Source organism: Echeneis naucrates, chromosome 6, assembly GCF_900963305.1.
Source record: "Echeneis naucrates chromosome 6, fEcheNa1.1, whole genome shotgun sequence".
Classification (NCBI taxonomy): Eukaryota; Metazoa; Chordata; class Actinopteri; order Carangiformes; family Echeneidae; genus Echeneis; species Echeneis naucrates.
Window position 1 is genome coordinate 16,465,048 of NC_042516.1, and position 19,814 is coordinate 16,484,861.

Below are 19,814 nucleotides of genomic sequence, written 5' to 3' on the forward strand. Positions count from 1 at the left end.
TTTCCTTTAAATAAAATGAACAAACCCTAAAAAAAAAACAAAAAAAAAAAAACAGTTCACTTTTTATTGTAGTCCATAAAAACAAATAGCAATGATAAAAACAACAAGGTGGTACCAATAATAATAATATTCAATAATGTAAAACAGCATAACAATAGACAGTAAGAACTTAAATTAATTTAAGATTGCCATCATTTTCTAATTCATCCCATGTACCTAAAAGCCTTTGCATGTCCATATTTTGGGGAAAACACTGAAAAGTTTTTAGGGAGCAAATCTGTGATGCAGCAAGGAATGTCAAGGTGCTGTTTGGGCTGTGAGCACAGAGACACAGAGAGCTGATCTTGAATCAGGTCACTTCATGGGGCAGGTGGAGGTTTGGGACAGAAGGTGAGTTTGGAGGAAGAGTTAACAGGTCTGACCGGCTGATAGAAAAGTGAGTAACAGTCTGTCAGTGTGGGGGCATTCTGCAGTAGAGATGCACGTCAATATGCCCTTTTTACACACACACACAAGCACGCACGCACACACTCACACACACACACACGCACACGCACACACACACAGTCTCTCTCTATAGTTATACAGGTGAGGACATCTGAGTTGGAGAGAAAAGTTGAACTTTCACAACTTTCTAAAGGTGAAAATGAGCACAAGAAAATCCCTTGAATTCTTTAATAATCCAAAAGTTACTACAAAGCACCAGTATACTCCAAACATGCTGCTTTTTCTCCCACCTATTCTCATCAGCTCAATAATACACATAATTACATACACACGTTTGACCCTGCTGTAAAGACGGAACAGGACAGGTCAGTGGAGCTGCCCGAAGTACAGTCACAACGACAGTGCTCAGGTTAGAGGAGTTAAATCTGAATCCCAGTGGAGGAGAAAGATGCATTTCTAGTCTGCCACAGAAAGACAACTGATTCTTTCATTCATGCGCATCCTCGAGCTAGAGGTCCAGTCTTTCCTTTATAAAGTCCAGCAGCACAGCTGAAGTTTTTCTGAGTCCAGAGATGGTTTGTGGGTGCAGAGCCAAGAGGTCTAACCTGCCCGTGCTGTACATGGTGGTTGGAGGGAGAGGACGTCTGCTACAAGGTAGTGAGGTGAAGGTGACTGGCCTCAGTCAGAGGGTGTGAAATGTGTGAGGGTGATTGGTCAGCGTGGCACCTGCATCTGCTGTGAGGTCTGTGACTGGTTCTGAGCGGTGACATCAGGGCCCCGACTGGCCAATCGGCTGAGGATGTTCCTCTCAGACATTTGCAGCCGCACGGCGACGGGTGGTATTCTAGCAATGGTTGCTGGGAGACGTGTGACGTCGGCCTTCATGTCACTCAGCAGTTCCTCCAACTGTTTGAGAACTGGAAATACAATGCAGAAATAATGCAAATGAAGGGCAGAGCCAGTTTATTTTTGTTTGTTTGGTGAAATGCAGTTTTCTAGGTTTCACTGTTAGAAAATATATTTGTTGAATGGTGTAGATGGAGCTATAAGCAAACTCTGCAGATGTTAGCATGGCAGGCTAACAACCACAGTCCACAAAACTAGAGATTATACTATTTTATCATGTAGGAGAAGTTGGAGGTGGTTGTTACTGACCACCCAGTTTCATCACAAGAAAATTTTGTGATAATATAGTTAACGCCTGAGTAACCAAAATACTCTTTGGTAGGGATCAGGTCGTTAATCACTGCTGCTGGATAGGCAAATCATTGGCATCAGTTGTAACAACATGTACAACATTGTTTTGGTTTGTGAACTACCATTTTGAAGCCTTGAGCTTGCAATTTGATCATCAACATCTTGGTTGGAGCTGAGAGGTAGATCTGACCTGCTCTGTACTCTGTCCTGATTGTTGGGCAAGTCACCGAGTCCACCTTTATACACAGTCTGAAAATAACGATTAATGAATGACATATTAATAAATCATAAAAAGCATCAGTATTTGTAGCCATGAAGTTGCAGAGGCCATTGTCCAACCTCACTGATGAATAACTGGGTGGTAGATGTGTTATTTTCCGGAGAAGGAAATGACAAGCTACCTTATTTAAACTGCCCTACATTTAACCAGTATTGCATTTGAGATCCGCTGGTTATATTAGATATAACTAGAGTACAGATATTTAAATTTGTGTACACCTCATCTCTCTTTTTTCCATACTTCTGATACTATCACTTGGTTTTCTCTCACACTCTCAAACAAAAACTCTTCAGAAGCTAGTTAACAAGAAATGAAAGCAGCTGTTGTAAACAGATTCACAAGAGTCAAGGTAAAGAAATGTTATTTTGAGATGACACAACAGACTAATTGATACAATACTGCAATGATCTGAACCCAGGACTTACTTTAAATAACAATATCTTTGCTAAAATGTAATGCCCCTACTTGCAGAGAATGTGAAGCCTCTTAAACATGATAGAATTTGTGGTTAAGTCTTGTTTCATTTTGCTGAAATTCAGAAATATATTATTTAAAGGTCAAAGAGAACCCCTCCCCATACCTGTCTCTTACTTATATTTTACCTTTATGCAACACGGCATTGGCAGGCTTGTTTCCAGACATGGATTCCTTGCTGAGATGCTGGTGAGACTCGGCGAGACACTCCACCTCGCTGAAGCGAGTGTTGAGGGCCATGGAAGGGTGAGCCGGGTCTTCTGTCATGTTCAGGTAGGCTGCCCTTCGCAGCTGCTCCTCAATCACCAGCGCCTGCTCCAGTAGCTACACAGGAAAGACAGATATCAAACACCCACTGAGACATGAGAGATGAAGACAGACAGAGAAACACCAACATAAAGATTGAAAATGTGATCATAATGACATCTCGGTTCACCTTGAACCTGCGGGCCAGAAACTTGTTCTTGATCTCCAGGAAGTTTCCTCTGCTCATCTCCCCTTTGAACGGCTCATTGAGAATGGCAAACCTCACATCATTCTGCACATCCTGCCACCGAGCGTAGCCATGTCTGAGAGTTGCCCGACTTAAGTGTAACAACATCATTTCAGGAGGGTATTTCTATCATGTAGTAACAGAGAGATGCTGGATTATGTGTCCATTCACTTTCTAAAGATCACATTGGCCTAAATGTATTTTTCACTTTTCACGTTCATTGTGAAGTTAATGAATAACTATAGGAACATAAAGAACATGAAAAACGATAATCACTCATGGATATATTTATCAGCATCACTGCACTCCGTGCCTTGAATAAATTGTTATTATTTGAAGGGACCAATAGTCCAATAGACCAATAGTATTGTCTAAAATGCATCCATGTGACAAGGAGCTGCAACTACTTATTTTAATTACCAATTCATCTGCCAGTTATTTCATTTACTGCTTGATCTGTACAAGACCAGAAAACAGAGGACAGATGCAAGCTGACAGCAAATAATTGCTTGCTTTTTTTACTTCAATGTCTGTCCAAAAACAAACAAACAAACTATTTAAAAGGATACTGTATAATGCCAGCCAGCAGCCAATAGTCATGGCGACGGTGCCAAATCTCAAAGGTCTTCTTGGTGACGGTGGCTGCCCGCTCTTCGTTCTGCCACAGAGAATGAAGCTCTGGAAAAAAGGTTGGAAGGTGAAGAGAGTGACTTGTCATAGGACAAACAAACAAAAAATCCAGTATGTGTGCGCGTCTGTGTGTGTTTATGTCCACCTGTGAAGCCTCCGTCAGCAATGTTGAACATGAACCTCTGCTTGGTGGCTTTTTTTTTCTCTTCACTGACGTTAACCACGGGTGCAGCTGTTCCTCCGTCTTTGGTGTTTTCTCCATTCTGCAGTTTGCCAGACTCATCTGTTTTCATACCGTCCTTCTCTTCTTTTTGTTCTGTGAAAAAAAAAAAACCAAAAGACATGCAGAAAGAGACAACGACAAAGTTTAGACATGCTGTCTAAACATCCATCCACATCCATGGAAAGAGAGGATAATAGATGCATAGATAGATGTATTCAGATTTTGAATTTTTCTAATGAATTCATAGATTCTTTGATGGACATTTTTAAATTTTAGTTTATAGTAAAACAAATATTTCAGTGTAGCTAATTGCAGTGCATGTATGTGCTGACATAGACTTTATATATGCACCTGTCTTCTCGTTGGCAGCAGACGTGGTGTCCATCTTTTCCTCTTTGCCCTCCTCCTCTAAGATGGGAAAGGCACAGTCAGAATCAGAGAAAACAGAGAATTAAAGAGATTGAACAGTTATCATCCAACTCACCTTTTGACTTGTCCTCATCTGAATTCATCTTGCCCTCTGAGCCCTCACCCTTAATGACCTTCTCCCCCATGTCAGAAGTCTTGTCTTTCTCATCTTTCACTTTGCTCAAGTCTTCAGCCTCCTTCTCCTTCCCATCATCTCTGTCCCTTGTCATCTTTTCCTCCTTTCCAGTAGCACCATCTAACTCTCCGTCCTTCTTTTCAGGAGATTTCTCAGACTCATCTGGGATTTCAATAATCTATGAAGGGCAGTAGTTGTGATTAAATTAGAAGATGGCCAAGTCAAACTAATGTTACAGCATGTTGTAACGGCAGAATTTTACCTCTGGATCATCTTCCTTCTTGGCTCCTCTGCCATCCTCTCCCTCCTTCTTTATATCATCTTTATCCTCTGATTTCGACAAATCCTCTGTAAAAAAAAACAGAGCACAATTTTACTATCAAATCTTAATAGTGGTAATATGTTGAAAAATTTTTGCCTTATTGCCTCTGAATTAATTATTTCTTCTTTTCCTGGGATGTTACCAGAAGAGGGCATCCATGCATAAACTGACAGTGTCTGCTAAATGTTTACAAAAAAAGGTTTACAATGCAACAAATCTTTTCTACATTTACAGCCTTATTTCTTGTTCATAACCTGCATAGAGGCTTAAATTTCTAATTAACATTTTATTTGGTTAATGTAAAAGGTTGAGTGAGCCAGTGGTGCTGAGGTTAGACTAAGAGGAAGCTGCACATTATTTGTCAAAGCTCTCCCAGAGTTACAACATGTGTCTGGGTTTGTCATTGCCAAATAAATGTCTGCTTTACTGCATGTATCATGAAGCTGAAATTATTTGACGGAAGAACAAGCAGCATATTTGTTTAATGTTGTTGCTTTGGGGATGAATGCCTGTATTTATTCACTTATTTAGCCAGTTTTGTGTGTGTGTTGCAAATGTAACACTTGTTCAAAAAGTTAATGTTTAAATTAGGACTAGATTTCAGAAGGAAATATTGATAGTTTCAAAATAATTGTAACATTATAATCACAATTACAAGCACGCTAGTAAAGGTTTGAGCTGGGGCTACGTGTTTAGCTGTGATGCTCACATGTACACAAAGAAAAACAAATGTGTATGTGCCAGTGTACCTGGGACTGGAGTGTTGGGCTGTGTGTCTGCTGGGGTCCCAGTAGAGGGAGTCTTGGGGTCTTCACCAGCAGCCAAAGCTGCGGCCCTTTTGTTCTCCTCCAGCTCTGCCATCCAGGGCATTGACCACTGACCATTCACATGCTCAAACTCCTGCACCTGTTACCAATTAGTCATTTTATCCCCCAATCAGCAATTAAATATTTGAATTATTCAAACAAAGCTGGGATGGCATCATTTATACTTTATTTTCTCATAAAAACATACCTTTTTTCTTATAAGGGACATCACGCCAATGCGTGTGAGTACGTGTTGCCTTGACAAGCCTTCACGTGGAACGCCATCTGCAAAGGTCTCAGCTCCATCAGCACCCGGTTCACAAAGGTGACGCATGAACAAAGATACATAAGCCCTGTGAACGCGTGTAAAGGAGAAAGTGAAGCTGGGCACACATCACATAGAAAAACACAGGAAAGTAAAATGCCATTCAGACTTCTAGTGCAAGTGTTTCTGAATATCCATACCACATACCATAATAGTATGACTTTTCTATGCTAGACTGCTAGAAACCCGTCCTGACTCACTTGAATTCTTTCTCAGATTTCCCTCTGAGGTCCCGCACAAGCCACTGATTGGTGAAAGCATCCTGAGGAGGCATCCCATAACGCATCACTGCATTCAAAAAAGCCTTCCTCTGGCGTGCATTAAAGCCCAACACCTGACAAGCAGAGATAAAGATGTAAATGAAATGTTTCAAGCATGAATACAAATGTAACCAAAATTAACTTTTGTTGTTTCTTGTTGTTTCGTCTTGACTGATTGCCAATTTGAATTAAAATTTTCTTTCTTGTAGAATCTCGTCTGTAACATGAGAGCAATAAGCGGCCCGCTGACTGCTGGCTTGCCAGAAAACAGACCTCAATGTTCCCGCCAACTCGGGCCAGCAGTGGGGGCAGGGGTTTGTCCCTGTCATTCCTCAGTCCTTTACGGTTTGGTCTGCGGGCATTAGCTGGGAGAAGATAAACACCATTAGTCCATCTGAACCTCAGTGTGCAGGCCGGCCAACTTGCAATCCAAGTTAAACCAAACTTTATTGTTGGTGTATCACGTGTGCTCTCACATCCTAAAATATTTATGTTAAGATGTTCCACTTATGGAAGGCTCAACGTGCAACACATTGAGCCTGCTGAAGTTGAGCCTCCTAACAACGTCAGCCAAATTCTACATTATATGGCTCTTCTCTAAGCATCAATGCTTTGAATGAATTGTTGTAGTTAAATTATTTAATAAAAATACATTCATAAAGTCATAATTATATTTAACAAAATATAAAATGAGAACTGAACATGTAAATTAAATAAATTAATTTAAAAAATAAATTAATCATAAAATATAAATATAATAATTTGTTCAAGAAAAAATATTCAGGGAGTTGTTTTACATAATCCTAGTTTAACTAACTTAACTAACTTGTGTTATGAACACAAACGATATTTCTAAAGTGCAGGCAAACAGTTCAGATAGTTGACAAATTCTCTCCCTGCTTCTTTTCTCTTTTCCTTGTCTTTCTGTCTTTTCTTGCCTCTCTACACTCACTGCAGATGAGGCAGCAACAAGTGCAGTTTTGTGAGTTGTTGTTGATGTTGTCGACGAGGATATCGTAGCTGTCGTCTCTGAGTCTGAATAAACATCTGCAGGGGCAGCACGAAGGCTGTTAGTGAATGAAACAACTGAGGCTTGGAAAGTCTTAACTCTGTCTTAACCGAAGTTCTAAAATGTGTTTGTCAATTACCTTTCCGATACAGCATTTTTATCTTCACAGGGTAAAGACCCAACACACACTCACAAACACACATTAATGTGCCACTTTTTGTTTTTTCTTTTTAAACAGCAGCAATCAAAACTGAGCTTTACCTTCAGTCCGTTCATCAAAGTCCTCATCGCCCTCCTCTGAGGCCACCGAGTAATCAGACTGGTTATCTGACTGATCCTCCTGCCAGTCTGAACAAAGCACAAATGGAGAAATAAAAAGGTGAGGGGAGTTTTACAAAAGACAAAACTCTTCTCTGCTGGACTGAAACTAATCAATATTAGACAAACTACGTCCAAACTCCACATGGAGCCGTTTTCATTCAGCAGAGGGAGCTAATACATCACAACACTTTTTTTTCCTCAATTTTCTCCATCAAGTTTCACTTGCAAGACTGTAGTTTAACCTCCTTAACATGTGTAACATGGTCAGATCATGAACAAATCTCAAGTTAGACTTTTGTTGTTTTCTTTTCCATCAATACATTTAGTAGCTGTTTGAAAAAACATGCACAGCACTACAACTGCCACATAATCACGTACCTCTGCCCAAACAAGAAAAATTGGTTCCACATTATGTTTTTATTAGCCTAACTCCTATCCCTGTCAATACTGGTTTGGATGTTAGTCGATTTTTCCTTAATTATATGTGTGAATAAACCATTTCACTGTTTTATCAAATCTTTACAAATATGAAATGCACTAATTAAATATCATGGCTTTATGTCACGAGTCTGTGTCAAGGCTATCTCCATTACCCGTGTGAACTGATCTGTATCCTTCCACCAATATGATACTGCCTTCTTTTTAATTCTTTAAAATCTGATGCTGTCCTTTGCCATTCTTGTTAGTCTCTTGCTCTGTCTTAGTATACTTTAAGAAAAACCCAGAGAAGCTATCTCTACACCATCTTTGATGTCAGCAGACTCTGGGTTCAAGATTTTGTAATTCTGATCATAAGCCACATGTCAGAATTCAACATAAAAGATTAAATTTTTCTTAAGATGTTTGGGTTGAGCAAGAAGATGTGCATTTTAAAATATCTCACAGCATTAACATGTTAATATTCCCTATCTCATGCCAAAAATAAGGGAAAACTTCATGCCATGCACTCATTGTATCTCCTACTATATTACACCAAACCACACAAACACAAACAGTACTGCACAGCACACACACACAAGAAGAGGTTGCATTATATATTGTTCTGTACCCTGTCTTATACCTCGGTCCTCCTGGGAGCCGTCATTATAGTTGACCGGTTTTCGAGTTCTTTTGCCTTTGCCGAGATTGCGGGCGAGATCCTCCTGCTGCTGTTCATAGTGGTGTCGAAGCAACTTCTCCCAGTAGTCGGGATCAACACTTTCCTCTTGCTTGATCACCTCCCTTTCCACCTCCTCCTCCTCGACAAAAGAAAACCATTCTTTATACCGAACACAACCAGCTCACAAGTCTGTGAGTTTAGCTGTCTAAATGTGTACAGCTATTTTAAGCATGAGAAAATAAAAACATGTTTGTCAATTGCTGATCAATCATGTTAAGATCTACACGTATTTTTTCTGTAATTACTATTTTTTTATTTTTTTTTTTAGATAACTCTACTACTCAAGAGTTCATACCTCATCGTCTTCATCTTTTACCACATACTGGGCCACTTTAAAGGAACTGAGGTATTCATTCATGCTCTGGAGCTCAGTATCCTCTGTGGCATCCTGATTCCTGTCTAGTAATCGGTCAATTGCCTGGTCATCGTAGTGGATCACACTGCTGTCGTCTTCCTTGTTGTCCCCTGGAAGCAGCACAAAGACAACACAACAGAAGGAAGTGGAAAATAAGATTATTTCCTGTAAAATCAGTCAGATTACCCTGACAGGTGTGGAGTGATCTTTCTACATGAGTCTGAAAAGTCTGCAATTTAATATCCCGTTCACACAAAAATAATCATCTTCAGTGTAGAGACCAACCCATTGAGAAAAACATGTGCATTACAGATTTCCATGAATGGCTTCCCTTTCCTTTTTAAAAAAATATAATAAATTCAAATAAGCACAGTATTAAAAGTGTTAATTACTCTCATGAATATGGCAGTTGTCTTCATTTTCAATTAAATAGAGGTCTTCGCTCCTCCTTTATAATAGAACATGCCAAACTCCCTACAATTATAAATTATATCATAGTTTTAGTAATGGACAAAGTAAGGAACGGCTCAAAATTAGATTTTATTTTAAGTAACTAATGTAGTAACGATTTGTTGCTTTAACAGTAAATTAAAAAGCAAATCCTTTCAAAGGGAAAATACCCTTTTATTGTTGTGAAAATTGGACAGTGGCCAGATTAATTCACCATCATGTTGATATTTAAATAGTAAAATCTAAATAAATGTAGCAGCAAATTATTGACAGATTTCTGGATCTTAGGAAGATATAAGATGTATGTGACAGGGGGTTCAAGTTTACTCACCATCTCCAACTTCATCCTTGAACAACTCTTCGGTCCCAAACTTGAGGATATCATCAAGTTCCTGTTTAGACATAGAGCCGGTCTTCGAGCCGAGGCCAGGCCGCACCACCAGGTGGGTGAGCATCATCTTCTTCTTTGCCACCTGGTGAAAAGAAGTAAGCGGAAGACAAACAATTGATGAGTAAGTTCTCACAGAATCCAGACACAGGTGATGCAGTTTCAGGGAGTATGTAGATTATATGATAGTGTTTGCTTTCACTGACCTGTGTGATCCTCTCTTCTACAGAGGCTTTGGTGACAAAACGGTAGATCATCACTTTCCTGTTCTGGCCAATACGGTGAGCCCTGCTGAACGCCTACAAAATATATAAAACAAACAGCATAACCACCCATCATCCTAACAGAAAAACAAATGGCAGCGATACAACTCTCCTGTGAGGGTCGACATACCTGGATGTCATTATGGGGGTTCCAGTCAGAGTCATAAATGATGACAGTATCTGCAGAGGCAAGATTAATTCCTAAACCACCAGCTCTGGTAGAGAGGAGGAAAGCAAACTGGGGAGCACCAGGCGCTGTTGGGATAAAGAGAGTACTAAGATTAGGCACTGATGGCATGCGCACAGTGGCTTGTTCAGCTGATGCAAAACATGCATAAACATGTCTTACCATTAAAACGGTCGATGGCCTCTTGTCTCAAATTGCCAGTGACTCCTCCATCAATTCTCTCATATTTGTAACCTTCATTTTCCAAGAAATCCTCTAGTAGATCGAGCATTTTGGTCATCTGAGAGAAGACAAGTACTCTATGGCCTCCCTCCTTCAGTCTCCTCATCATCTTCTGAAGCAGCATCAGTTTTCCAGAGGCCTTTGTCAGAGCTGTTCCTTCATACATGCCATTGGGAAGTTTTGGTGCCTCCTGCAATAAAGACAGAGGAGTTGAAAAAACTGACTGCAAAGGTGTAATGAAGTGGCAGTGCTACAACACAACATGTACCCCGTTCACACACAACTGAGCAAAAAACATGGATCATACTGTGGCAGCTGCAGGGAAGAGGTAGGGGTGATTGCAGCACTTTTTCAGGTCCATCACCACATTCAGCAGGGAGACCTGGTTTCCCCCACCGCGAGTGTTTAGTGCCTCAAAGTTACGTGTGAGGATGAACTTGTAATATTTCCTGGATTCCAACAAAAACAAAAACAAATAATTGAACAGGCATTGTAAGAAAATGCAGTAGATACATGGTGGGTTCAGATTTTACATCATTCTTTGCAAAACTTGATCAAAAAAACCCAATAACATCTAAATATGCCAGACTGCAGTCTTCAATCTGCGGATCAGTTAAATTTTAATATAAATATAAATCTCCTTTTATTACATACTTCTGCATGGGGCTCAGTTCCACTCTGACAATGAGCTCAGTCTTGGAAGGCATGTGCTTGAAAACATCAGCCTTCAGCCTCCTGAGCATGTGTGGTCCCAGCATGTCATGCAGTTTCTTGATCTGGTCCTCTTTGGCAATGTCTGCAAACTCCTCAAGAAACCCCTCCAGGTTGCTGTAGAGAAAAATAAAAGCATAAATAAACGGTGTAGTCAGTGTGGGTGTCTACATTGTGTCTGTAAGATGAGCCACATACACTGTGGCCACATACTGACTTGAATCTCTCTGGGGTCAGAAAGTTCAGCAAGTGGAAAAGCTCCTCTAGGTTGTTCTGAAGAGGAGTGCCAGTCAGCAGTAGCTTGTGTTGCAGTGGGTAGTTGTTCAACACTCGGAAAAACTAGTAACAGTCAAGAATAGTCATGTAGAGTAGGAGTTAATTACCGTGTGCAAAATAGCAATGTGCAGGTATACAAACAAATTAGTTTCTCAAATTGGAGCTATGTTCTAAAACAACAGTTACATAAAATAACATTTTTTACCTTGGACTGGTTGTTTTTGAGTCTGTGTGCTTCATCCACAACCAGACAGGCCCATTCAATGGAGCCAAGTACAGCCTGGTCAATGGTAATCAATTCATAGGATGTCAGCAGAACATGGAACTTGACAGGTGAATCTTTCTATAAACGATAGAAGAAAATGGGGATGTTGGTTAAGCTACCAATCAATTGGAGAACTATAAACCTTTTGTTCTTATTCTGACATCTGGTAATATAGGGCCACAAACTAAAACAGAAAGTTACAATCTTTTTTATACTATGCAGCAAAGTAAGTCCATGTAAGTCAAAGGTTTCCAACTATTTCCCATCAAAAATGTTGATGTCATTACTAATTTCAACTTTTTTTTCCCCCTACCTTCATCTTGGAGGCCTTTTTTCCACCTCGGATAGCATTTCCTTCAAAGGAGAACTCGTTCTCTCTGATAACGGCTCTGCTGTCCTTATCCCCTACATAGGTCACCACGTACATGTCAGGAGCCCACATCTCAAACTCTCTCTCCCAATTAATGATGGTAGACAGAGGAGCACTGACCAGAAAAGGACCTTTGGAGTGACCCTACACCAGTAGAGGACAAATGTGGAATCAACATTAACATGATATGTTTTATAGATCATGATGCTTGTAAGAAATGTATATAAAAGGGTTAGGGTTACCTCCTTGTACAGTGAGTAAAGGAAAACAGCGGTCTGTACAGTCTTGCCTAAACCCATCTCATCAGCAAGAATAGTGTCAGTGGCTTGAGCCCAAGAAAACCTCAGCCAGTTCAACCCCTCGAGCTGGTATGGATGCAGTGTCCCTCCTGTGCTGTCCAGGTAGTCAGGCTGTCGATCAAACTTGATGGTGGGCTGAAAAAATAAAATAACAAGAATATTAATTCCACAGCTGTAACTATTCAGGTTGCTTTCCCAGCTGCCAGGGGAATAAATCTGACAAGGGGCCTCACATCAATTTATTACTCTGGTCTATTGCAAAAACAAATAAAAAATTCAAAGTACTTACATCTACGACTGGGTTAGCCGGTGGCCGCTCTGCTTTCTTAACTTTGACTGGCTTTTTCAGCTTCTTGCCAGGCCTGCCCTCTTCGCCCATCATCAACTCTCTAAGAGGATATTGCATTTTTGGAAAAAGCACACTGTCAACAGTAGCATATTTACTTTCGGAGAAGCTATGTGACACTGTTATTCTCTGCATACCTGTGATTCCAGTAGGTCTGTTTATAGGTGTCGTACTCAGGAATGTCCATGTCTTCACTTTCCCAGGTTGACTGGTCATAAGGCAGATCTCTCCATTTAATCAGGTAATGTACATTGTTCTTTTTATCAACACTGATGTGAGAAAAAAAAAAAAAGAAATATAGCAATAAGTTTTCATAATACTCTGGGTATAAATAAATATTAGATCATCACAATGGAAAAGGTTGTTCTTGTAATTTTAGGAAAAGAAATAGAATATTATGTCACTAGCTGTAGAAATGCACATCAAGACCACATTTACAATCTGTTGATTCCAAAACTTTTTTAGTGAAAACATTTGTTCCTTTTCTTTGTTAAGTGGCATTATTTGTTATGAGATTTTGATGTACCTATGGTTGAGAATGCGGTGAATCATCAGCCACTCCATCTTTACTCCATAACGGTAAAATTCCTCTTCCATGTGGACAAAGAGAGGATCTTTGTTCTTCCTCTTGGTGCTCTTGTCATCATCACCCTCACCCCCAAAGTCCACCGGTGGTGGTTCATCCATGTCAGTTTTCCTCTGGTAGTTACGAAACATCACCTGACAGTTCAGCTCCAACTGGAAAGAGAGTAACAGTGCAGTACAGAAAATGCCATCTGAGACATGATATGAATACATTTGTGGGATAAAATCATGACGAGCTGCAACAGAAAAATAGCTCACATTGGCACCAAGACAGCCAAACAAAAGAAAATATTATTCCACCGGACGTCTGTACCTGTAGCTCCAGCACCCAAGAGCAGTGCCAGTAGGACACATTGCACCATTTGACGAAGAACTCCCTCTCCCTCCGCCCAACAAGCGGCGGGGGATCAGGAGCATCAGCAGGCAGGTCAGCAGGCCGGGGGACAGGTGTGGGGGCGGGGGGCTCCCCCCAGCGCCATGTCAAAACCTTTTGGACTTTCCCCTTCATTGGTGGACACTGACAAACAGAGGGACAGGAACTCATTTAGAATAGTGATGAAAAGAAGTAATTTACCACTGAAAATAGATTCTGTTTTTTATAAAACGTATGAATGGTGAATTTTTAAGTCACAAGAAATCATGACAAAATCTATATCTATGGCTTGTTGAAAATAAAATGGGTAACCTTAACCAACATATGAGAAAAAGCTCCTTATCTCCAGCACGAACGTGCACAAGATGTAATCTGAAATCTGTGTGCTTGCCCACATGAACACATGCATGCACACACTGATATTCACCAGCAGAAAGCACTCACCTTGCAGCGGGGGCAGATCCATTCTCCATTGGGGATTTCAGGGAGAGGAGGGTTGAGACAGTGAATATGGTAGGAGGAGGGGCAGGTGTCACAGCACAGCAGCTCCCCTCCATCCTTGCACACTCGGCAGAACTCGATGTGGTGGTCATCTTCCTCCTCCACCCCTTCATCCCTCCTGTCTTCCTCATCCTCTCCTTCGGCCTCAGAGAGATCATCCCTGGCTTCCCACTGGATCCCCTCCTTCTCCTGGTGTCAGAATTACATTCAGAGAGGAGTGGAGTGTGTGTGGGAAGGGCAGGGGAGGGAGGTTAGGGGGGGCATGCAGGGAAGGTATGCGGAACGAAGTGAAAGGAAAAAGGTGGGGGGGGATTAAAAGGGCACAGGGAGTGGGGGCGTGTTCGTGTTGGCGTGTTGAGCCACAGAGGAAGGGAGGGAGGGAGTGGGAGGGAGCAACAAGAAGAGGAAATGGGGGATGGGGGGCGGATAAGGCGTGTGGTATGTTATAGGAGAGGATAGAGAGAGGAACATAAGCAAAAGGTTGGCGGGGGGGGGGGTAATAGTAGAGGACAAAGAGAAATTGAGAACACAAGAATAGCTCAAAATCTTGAGCAGTAAAATCAATTTCCCAACAACCAACACTCATATTGGTGCAACTTTTCAGGAAATCTCTTCCACACAACAGTGTATAGTTTTTGCCCTGCTGTCTTTAAGGTCTCGTCTTTTTTACATACTGTCTAATGGCATTCTCTGCGCAGTGCTGAGGGGTGAGATTACAGCACTTACACAGTGTGGGCAGCTCCACTTGCCCTCTGGTGCTTTCTCCATGTCAGGGTCTAGACAGACCATGTGATAGGCTCGAGGGCAGGTGTCACATAAAATGATCTCTCCTCCCTGTTGGCAAACTTCACAGTAGTCCTGGTGATCGGTCTCATATCCATCACCGTCTTCTGTCTCCACTAAAAGAGGGCATTTACAGAAAAGTAGAAAAAGAAATCAGGCACATGGTACTAGACACAAGAGCAGTAATAATCTTCATCTTGGCCTTGATTTTGGATCCAATTTGACAAAGCAAACTCTCCAGAACAGACTTTTCTGTTACAGTAATTTTCCATCCAACCTTTCTTCTTTTTCTTTGTGCTCTTGGGCTTCTTCTTGGGACGGCTGCTGCGATTGGAGCCATCTGACACTGAGAAACTCCCATCGTCAAAGTCACTGTCACCATCTGGTTCATCTTCGTCACTCTGATCATGACAGAGAGAAAAAGAACATCCAGAATGAGAAAAATACCTGGTTCCACTATAGATCCCTGGTTATTACATAAGCAGAATACTAGAAACACAAGGATTCAGTTATAGAAACCAGATCTTACGGAGGAGCGTTTCCTCTTGCTGTTGAGGCTTCCTAGTTTGATCTTGAGTGGAGCCACTTTTTTGGGTTTGGGTTTGGGTGGAGGCTTGAGCGATGATTTTGACTTCTTGCGAGCATTGGGACCTGAGAAGACCCCCAAGTTTAAGAAAATTATTCAACTGGCAATGCTTTCATAAAATCCCCTCCAAATTCATGAATAAAGAACCAGGTTTTGATTCAAGCATAATTAAAAAAAACTTGTGTTAACCATGTTCTTCCTTTGCCCTAGTATACCTTTGCCCTCTTTGGTCTTGGCCTTGCGGAGTGGCGGTGCTGGAGGAACAGCAGGTGCTGGTGGAGCAGCAGGGGTCATAGCAGGTGCGGGCAAAGGAGCAGCACTGGTCTCTGCCCCTCCGTCTGTCCCTGCCACAACCATGTTCTCCACAGCTGCAGCCACATTGGCAGCTGCCAGAGCTGCATTGGCAGTGGCGCAACCCTACAGGGGGACACAGCACAGAGTCAAAAACTCTGCTCTCTACTGTGTAACATGCAAGATGGAAGCAACATATGAAATATATCTCTTTCAATACAAGTGCAGATATGTTTAAAATTTCAATACCTTGAGTGGGTTGTTTGTGCTGAATTCTCTCCACTTTGCCATCATCAATGTCATCATCTTGGACACAGCAATTTTAGGGTTCTTAGCTGCAATTAAAGGCCTAAGCACACAGTATTTATTAAAAATGTAATCATTACTTATTTTCATGTACGCATAGCTCCTTAATAACAGCCTAGAACAAAACAATAACAATGGTAATATCAAATGGATTTTCTTACCTAACAAACTGGCTGAAAGCCTTGTAGTTGGTGAGGGAGCTGTAGTCTTCCTGAGTAAAGACGTGGTCAATGTCTTTCATGCCCCAGGCCTCCAGCAGCTGGGAGGAGCTTTTAGGCTGAGGAAGGAGGGGAGAGGTTGACAACAACAACAACAAAGGAAGGTTAGTTTGACATGTTTGTCCTCAAAGAAATAACCATCCACTCTGCTGCCAACACTGAAGGAATATTTACCTGGCAATCATCAGCATCATCTTCATCGTCATCTGGTTCTGGATCTTTACGTTTGCTCTTTGAACTGGATGAGCCCTTCTCTGCCGTTGCACCTCCTTTCTTCTTGTCTTTGGCCGAGCTGAGACGTTTCTTCTTTTTCCTCCCAGGGGCATAATCACTTCCTTCACTCTCTGACCGCACGCCTCCCTCGTCTGCATCTCTCTCTGCTGCTTCAACTCCAATCAGGTGCTCTGGGGAGCTGATTGGCAACTCCTACAGGACAAACAATGACTTTGCTGATTACCGCAAGACAGTGGTGCTCTTTATGTATCACATAAACCATTAACTGTATGTCTCACTCCTTGTAAAGCTCGTGCCACTCTGTGGGGCTCATGTCTGCAGGGACACACAGCTCTGCCGTGTCATCCAAGAAACAGCCCTGGTCAGTGCATGATTCATCAGCAATGTCAGGCAGCTTCAACCTAATCAGACATTAAATCTAAAAGTGACATAAAATTTCTTATTAACAATTTCTTCTTTGTTTTCCTCTTATTCTTCTTTTTATTGTTCTCATTTATGGTTTTCAAGCAAAGACACTGGATTCTATGTTTTCACACTATTGTTAGTTGAACGTTGTTGAATTCTTTTACTGTTTGTAAGTCAGAAGAAGCGTTTTAATGAGTCACCACACTATGGCATATTATAGTGTGCATCATTTCCAATCAAGAATATAATCTACAGAAGATGAGATAATGATCCAAATTGTCAAATCAAATCTGTTAATCTGAGTCACAGCCTTAAAGAGCAGTTTTAAATACAAGAATATGACTGAGATGTCCAAATATATCAATCTCTTAGCATTTTCAGAGTGAGTAATAGGAGGCATCATTCATAGACGTTTTAAGCTGATGCTCACAAGAGACTTCAGTTGCTGCAGTCTGCTGAAGCAAAATCCTAAATTTGGTACAGGAGAAACTATCATCTTAGACGGTGTGCACTTATTGATTTTAACATCTGAAGTGCCAAATTTAACTCACCTCAGGAGCTATAGACACAGTGACAGAAAAAAAACTACTTCAGCGCACACATTATTTTACTACAAGCTTCTTTTTTTTTAAGTGAAATGATCCTTTAAGATTTTCTTAGTGCCTCGGGTGAAAAGTTCAGCCGTTCTTGCAGGAGGCAGCAGACTCACCTCTCGGATGGGTCTCTGCCTCTTACTGCTCCGGCTCTCTCGGCTGCTCTTCTTGGCTTTCTTCTTCTTCTTGGATTTGGGTACCGCGTCTACGTCAGACACAGCATCCTCCGGCTCGTCCTCCTCTGCCGGGGACAACATGCTTTCGTTAGTCCGGTAGACATGGAGTCCACACGGAAGGAGCGCTGCAGGCTGCAGGCCACAGGGACAAAACAGGAGGAGGGGGGGGGGCCTCTGGCACGGCTTGGCAGATATCCGTGCACGCCCTCACACACACACATGCACACGCTCGCGCGCTGCATGAATGCCACAACAGCACAGGTTGAAACTTGTCTTTGAAACTTTGACAGTTCACGCCCACACCGTGGAAAAAAAAAAAAAAAACTAAACACAACCCGGAGGGGCTGCCGGCTGAGGCGGCTGACCGAATGACAACAAACACTCGCCGGCCAAGTTAGCTAACTAATCTATCATGGCGAGTGACGGACGGCCCGAGCAGACTCGTCCTGTTAGCTCCGAGCTAACTGCTAGCTGCTCGGTGGAGGCGAGCTCAAGTCACGGGGAGATGGACCTTCCTTCTCGGGGGGGAGGAGGAGGAGGAGGGGGGAAAAAAGGCGAGCTTACCGTGAAGAAGTGAGTGCTCGTCCGCCGCTCCAAAGTCTTCCCTCTCATCCTCGCTGCCTGACATTTTTCCGGCGTTTTGAATTTAATTTCTTCGCTGCTCGGATTAATCCCTCCTAAACGTCGCTCCTCGGACGGCGAGGGAGGAGGGAAAATGACGTGGGACTGTTGGAGAATGGACCGGGGGTGTCCAGGAAGGGAGGGGGCGGTGGGTGCTGGAAGAAGAAAAATAAATAAATAATCATTAGAATAAATGGCAGAGGTCGGTAGCGTTGCTAATTCTCACTCGTTTCCTAATTGTCCACCTGCTTACTCAAACAAGTTGGATAACTAGACGGTCTGAGCGGTGACAGGAGCTGCTGGGGATTTGCAGGTATTTTTCTTGCACATGAGTAATTGCAGCAAAGTGTGAGCGGCAAATTCGCGCAGTCGAGTTAAAACAACACATGCAAGAAAAGTTGAAGCATCGAAACCCATTAGAAACTTACTGTTGTGTGTTTGTCTGTGTGTGTGTGTGTGTGTGTAGTCCCAGGTCGAGGTGAGCCCTCTCTCTCTCTCTCTCTCGGTGTAAGTCAGGCTGTTTGTACGGCAGTTTCTGTCATTTAGTTCTCATTCATTGAAAGCCCGTCTGAACCAATGATCGGCGAAATAAAAAAAAATAAGAGCCGTCAATGACCCAAAACACGTTGCTCCGTCCCCCTTTTCTCTCCCCCAACCTCACAAGCAGAGCTTAGCTAACATCCTCACAAACACACAAAGGGGGCAGACATCCCATAATAATCCCCCCCTCCCACACTCACACAGGACTCTGCATAGTTACCTCGCAACGGACAGACCATAATACTCAGCCTGCCCCCACCCCCTCCAACAAGCACGCGCGCTCGCACACGTGCGCACGCACACTGCCTCTACTAGACATGCATGCACCAGGCTCATTGCATGCACACTCCTTCCCCTTTCCACTAGTAGTCCCAGCCCCCTTAGCAACCCCGTTGTCATGGTGACACCCCCTCCCTGCTCCCTCAGACAGACCATAATACTCCAGCAGTAGCAGCATACATCCCATAATATACAACTCCTAAAAAGACAAGAAAGAAAAGATACCCAGCTACATAGTCTCCAGGGGAGCTCAGGTCTACTGGTGACAGACCATAATACTCATACACCTGAGAGTGGGCACGACTACTCCAAGAAGTCAGAGAGAGCCATCACGTTAGTGTGATCCACACTCAGGAGTGCACAGCAGGTCAAACAGGCCTGCTGGGCCCAGGGCTGGGACTGGACTGGATCAGTGTGCGACCCGGCCCGGGCCTCATCCTGCTGTTACAACACTCACACCGCACCGCACACTTCTCATCCACCAGGAAGGTGCTCAGGATGTCATCGATGACCAACGTCGGCCAACAAGTGGTCAAGTGCAGGAGAGCGGTGACAGGAGCTCGTCACGCCACAGTCCCCCATGGTCCGATGTCAAAAGTGAGTAAATCAATTCATAAAAAAGCACACAACACGTGGCCTCGAGGGATGTCTGTCATAAAACCTAAGCTGCTGCACATTTGAGACTAATCAAAACAGGATCT

At 42.5% G+C, this 19,814-nt stretch overlaps 1 protein-coding gene across 3 annotated transcripts; it reads right to left on the reverse strand.

The window, feature by feature from the left end:
- Positions 1-50: 50 nt before the first annotated feature.
- Positions 51-18,979, reverse strand: chd4b (chromodomain helicase DNA binding protein 4b). 3 transcript variants are annotated; one of them, XM_029503913.1, is made up of 40 exons: positions 18,723-18,979; positions 18,238-18,449; positions 17,614-17,738; positions 16,440-16,691; positions 16,209-16,324; positions 15,991-16,090; positions 15,666-15,867; positions 15,394-15,515; positions 15,142-15,265; positions 14,808-14,980; positions 14,025-14,270; positions 13,521-13,724; positions 13,149-13,360; positions 12,760-12,891; positions 12,566-12,665; positions 12,220-12,411; positions 11,921-12,121; positions 11,548-11,685; positions 11,284-11,405; positions 11,010-11,183; positions 10,663-10,804; positions 10,296-10,545; positions 10,077-10,201; positions 9,890-9,982; positions 9,627-9,768; positions 8,786-8,955; positions 8,380-8,566; positions 7,272-7,358; positions 6,275-6,366; positions 5,942-6,075; positions 5,625-5,769; positions 5,360-5,516; positions 4,551-4,636; positions 4,229-4,466; positions 4,096-4,152; positions 3,667-3,837; positions 3,461-3,569; positions 2,835-2,967; positions 2,527-2,722; positions 51-1,364 (listed from the first exon to the last, which is right to left on the reverse strand). In XM_029503913.1, the coding sequence occupies exons 2-40, from the start codon at positions 18,299-18,301 to the stop codon at positions 1,162-1,164; spliced, it is 5,916 nt and encodes a 1,971-aa protein (XP_029359773.1). In that variant the 5' UTR covers positions 18,302-18,449; positions 18,723-18,979; the 3' UTR covers positions 51-1,161. The 3 variants fall into 3 exon arrangements, with proteins under 3 accessions (XP_029359773.1, XP_029359774.1, XP_029359772.1); XM_029503914.1 differs by having other exon boundaries at positions 8,392-8,569; XM_029503912.1 differs by having other exon boundaries at positions 8,380-8,569.
- Between the last annotated feature and the right edge of the window lie 835 nt (positions 18,980-19,814).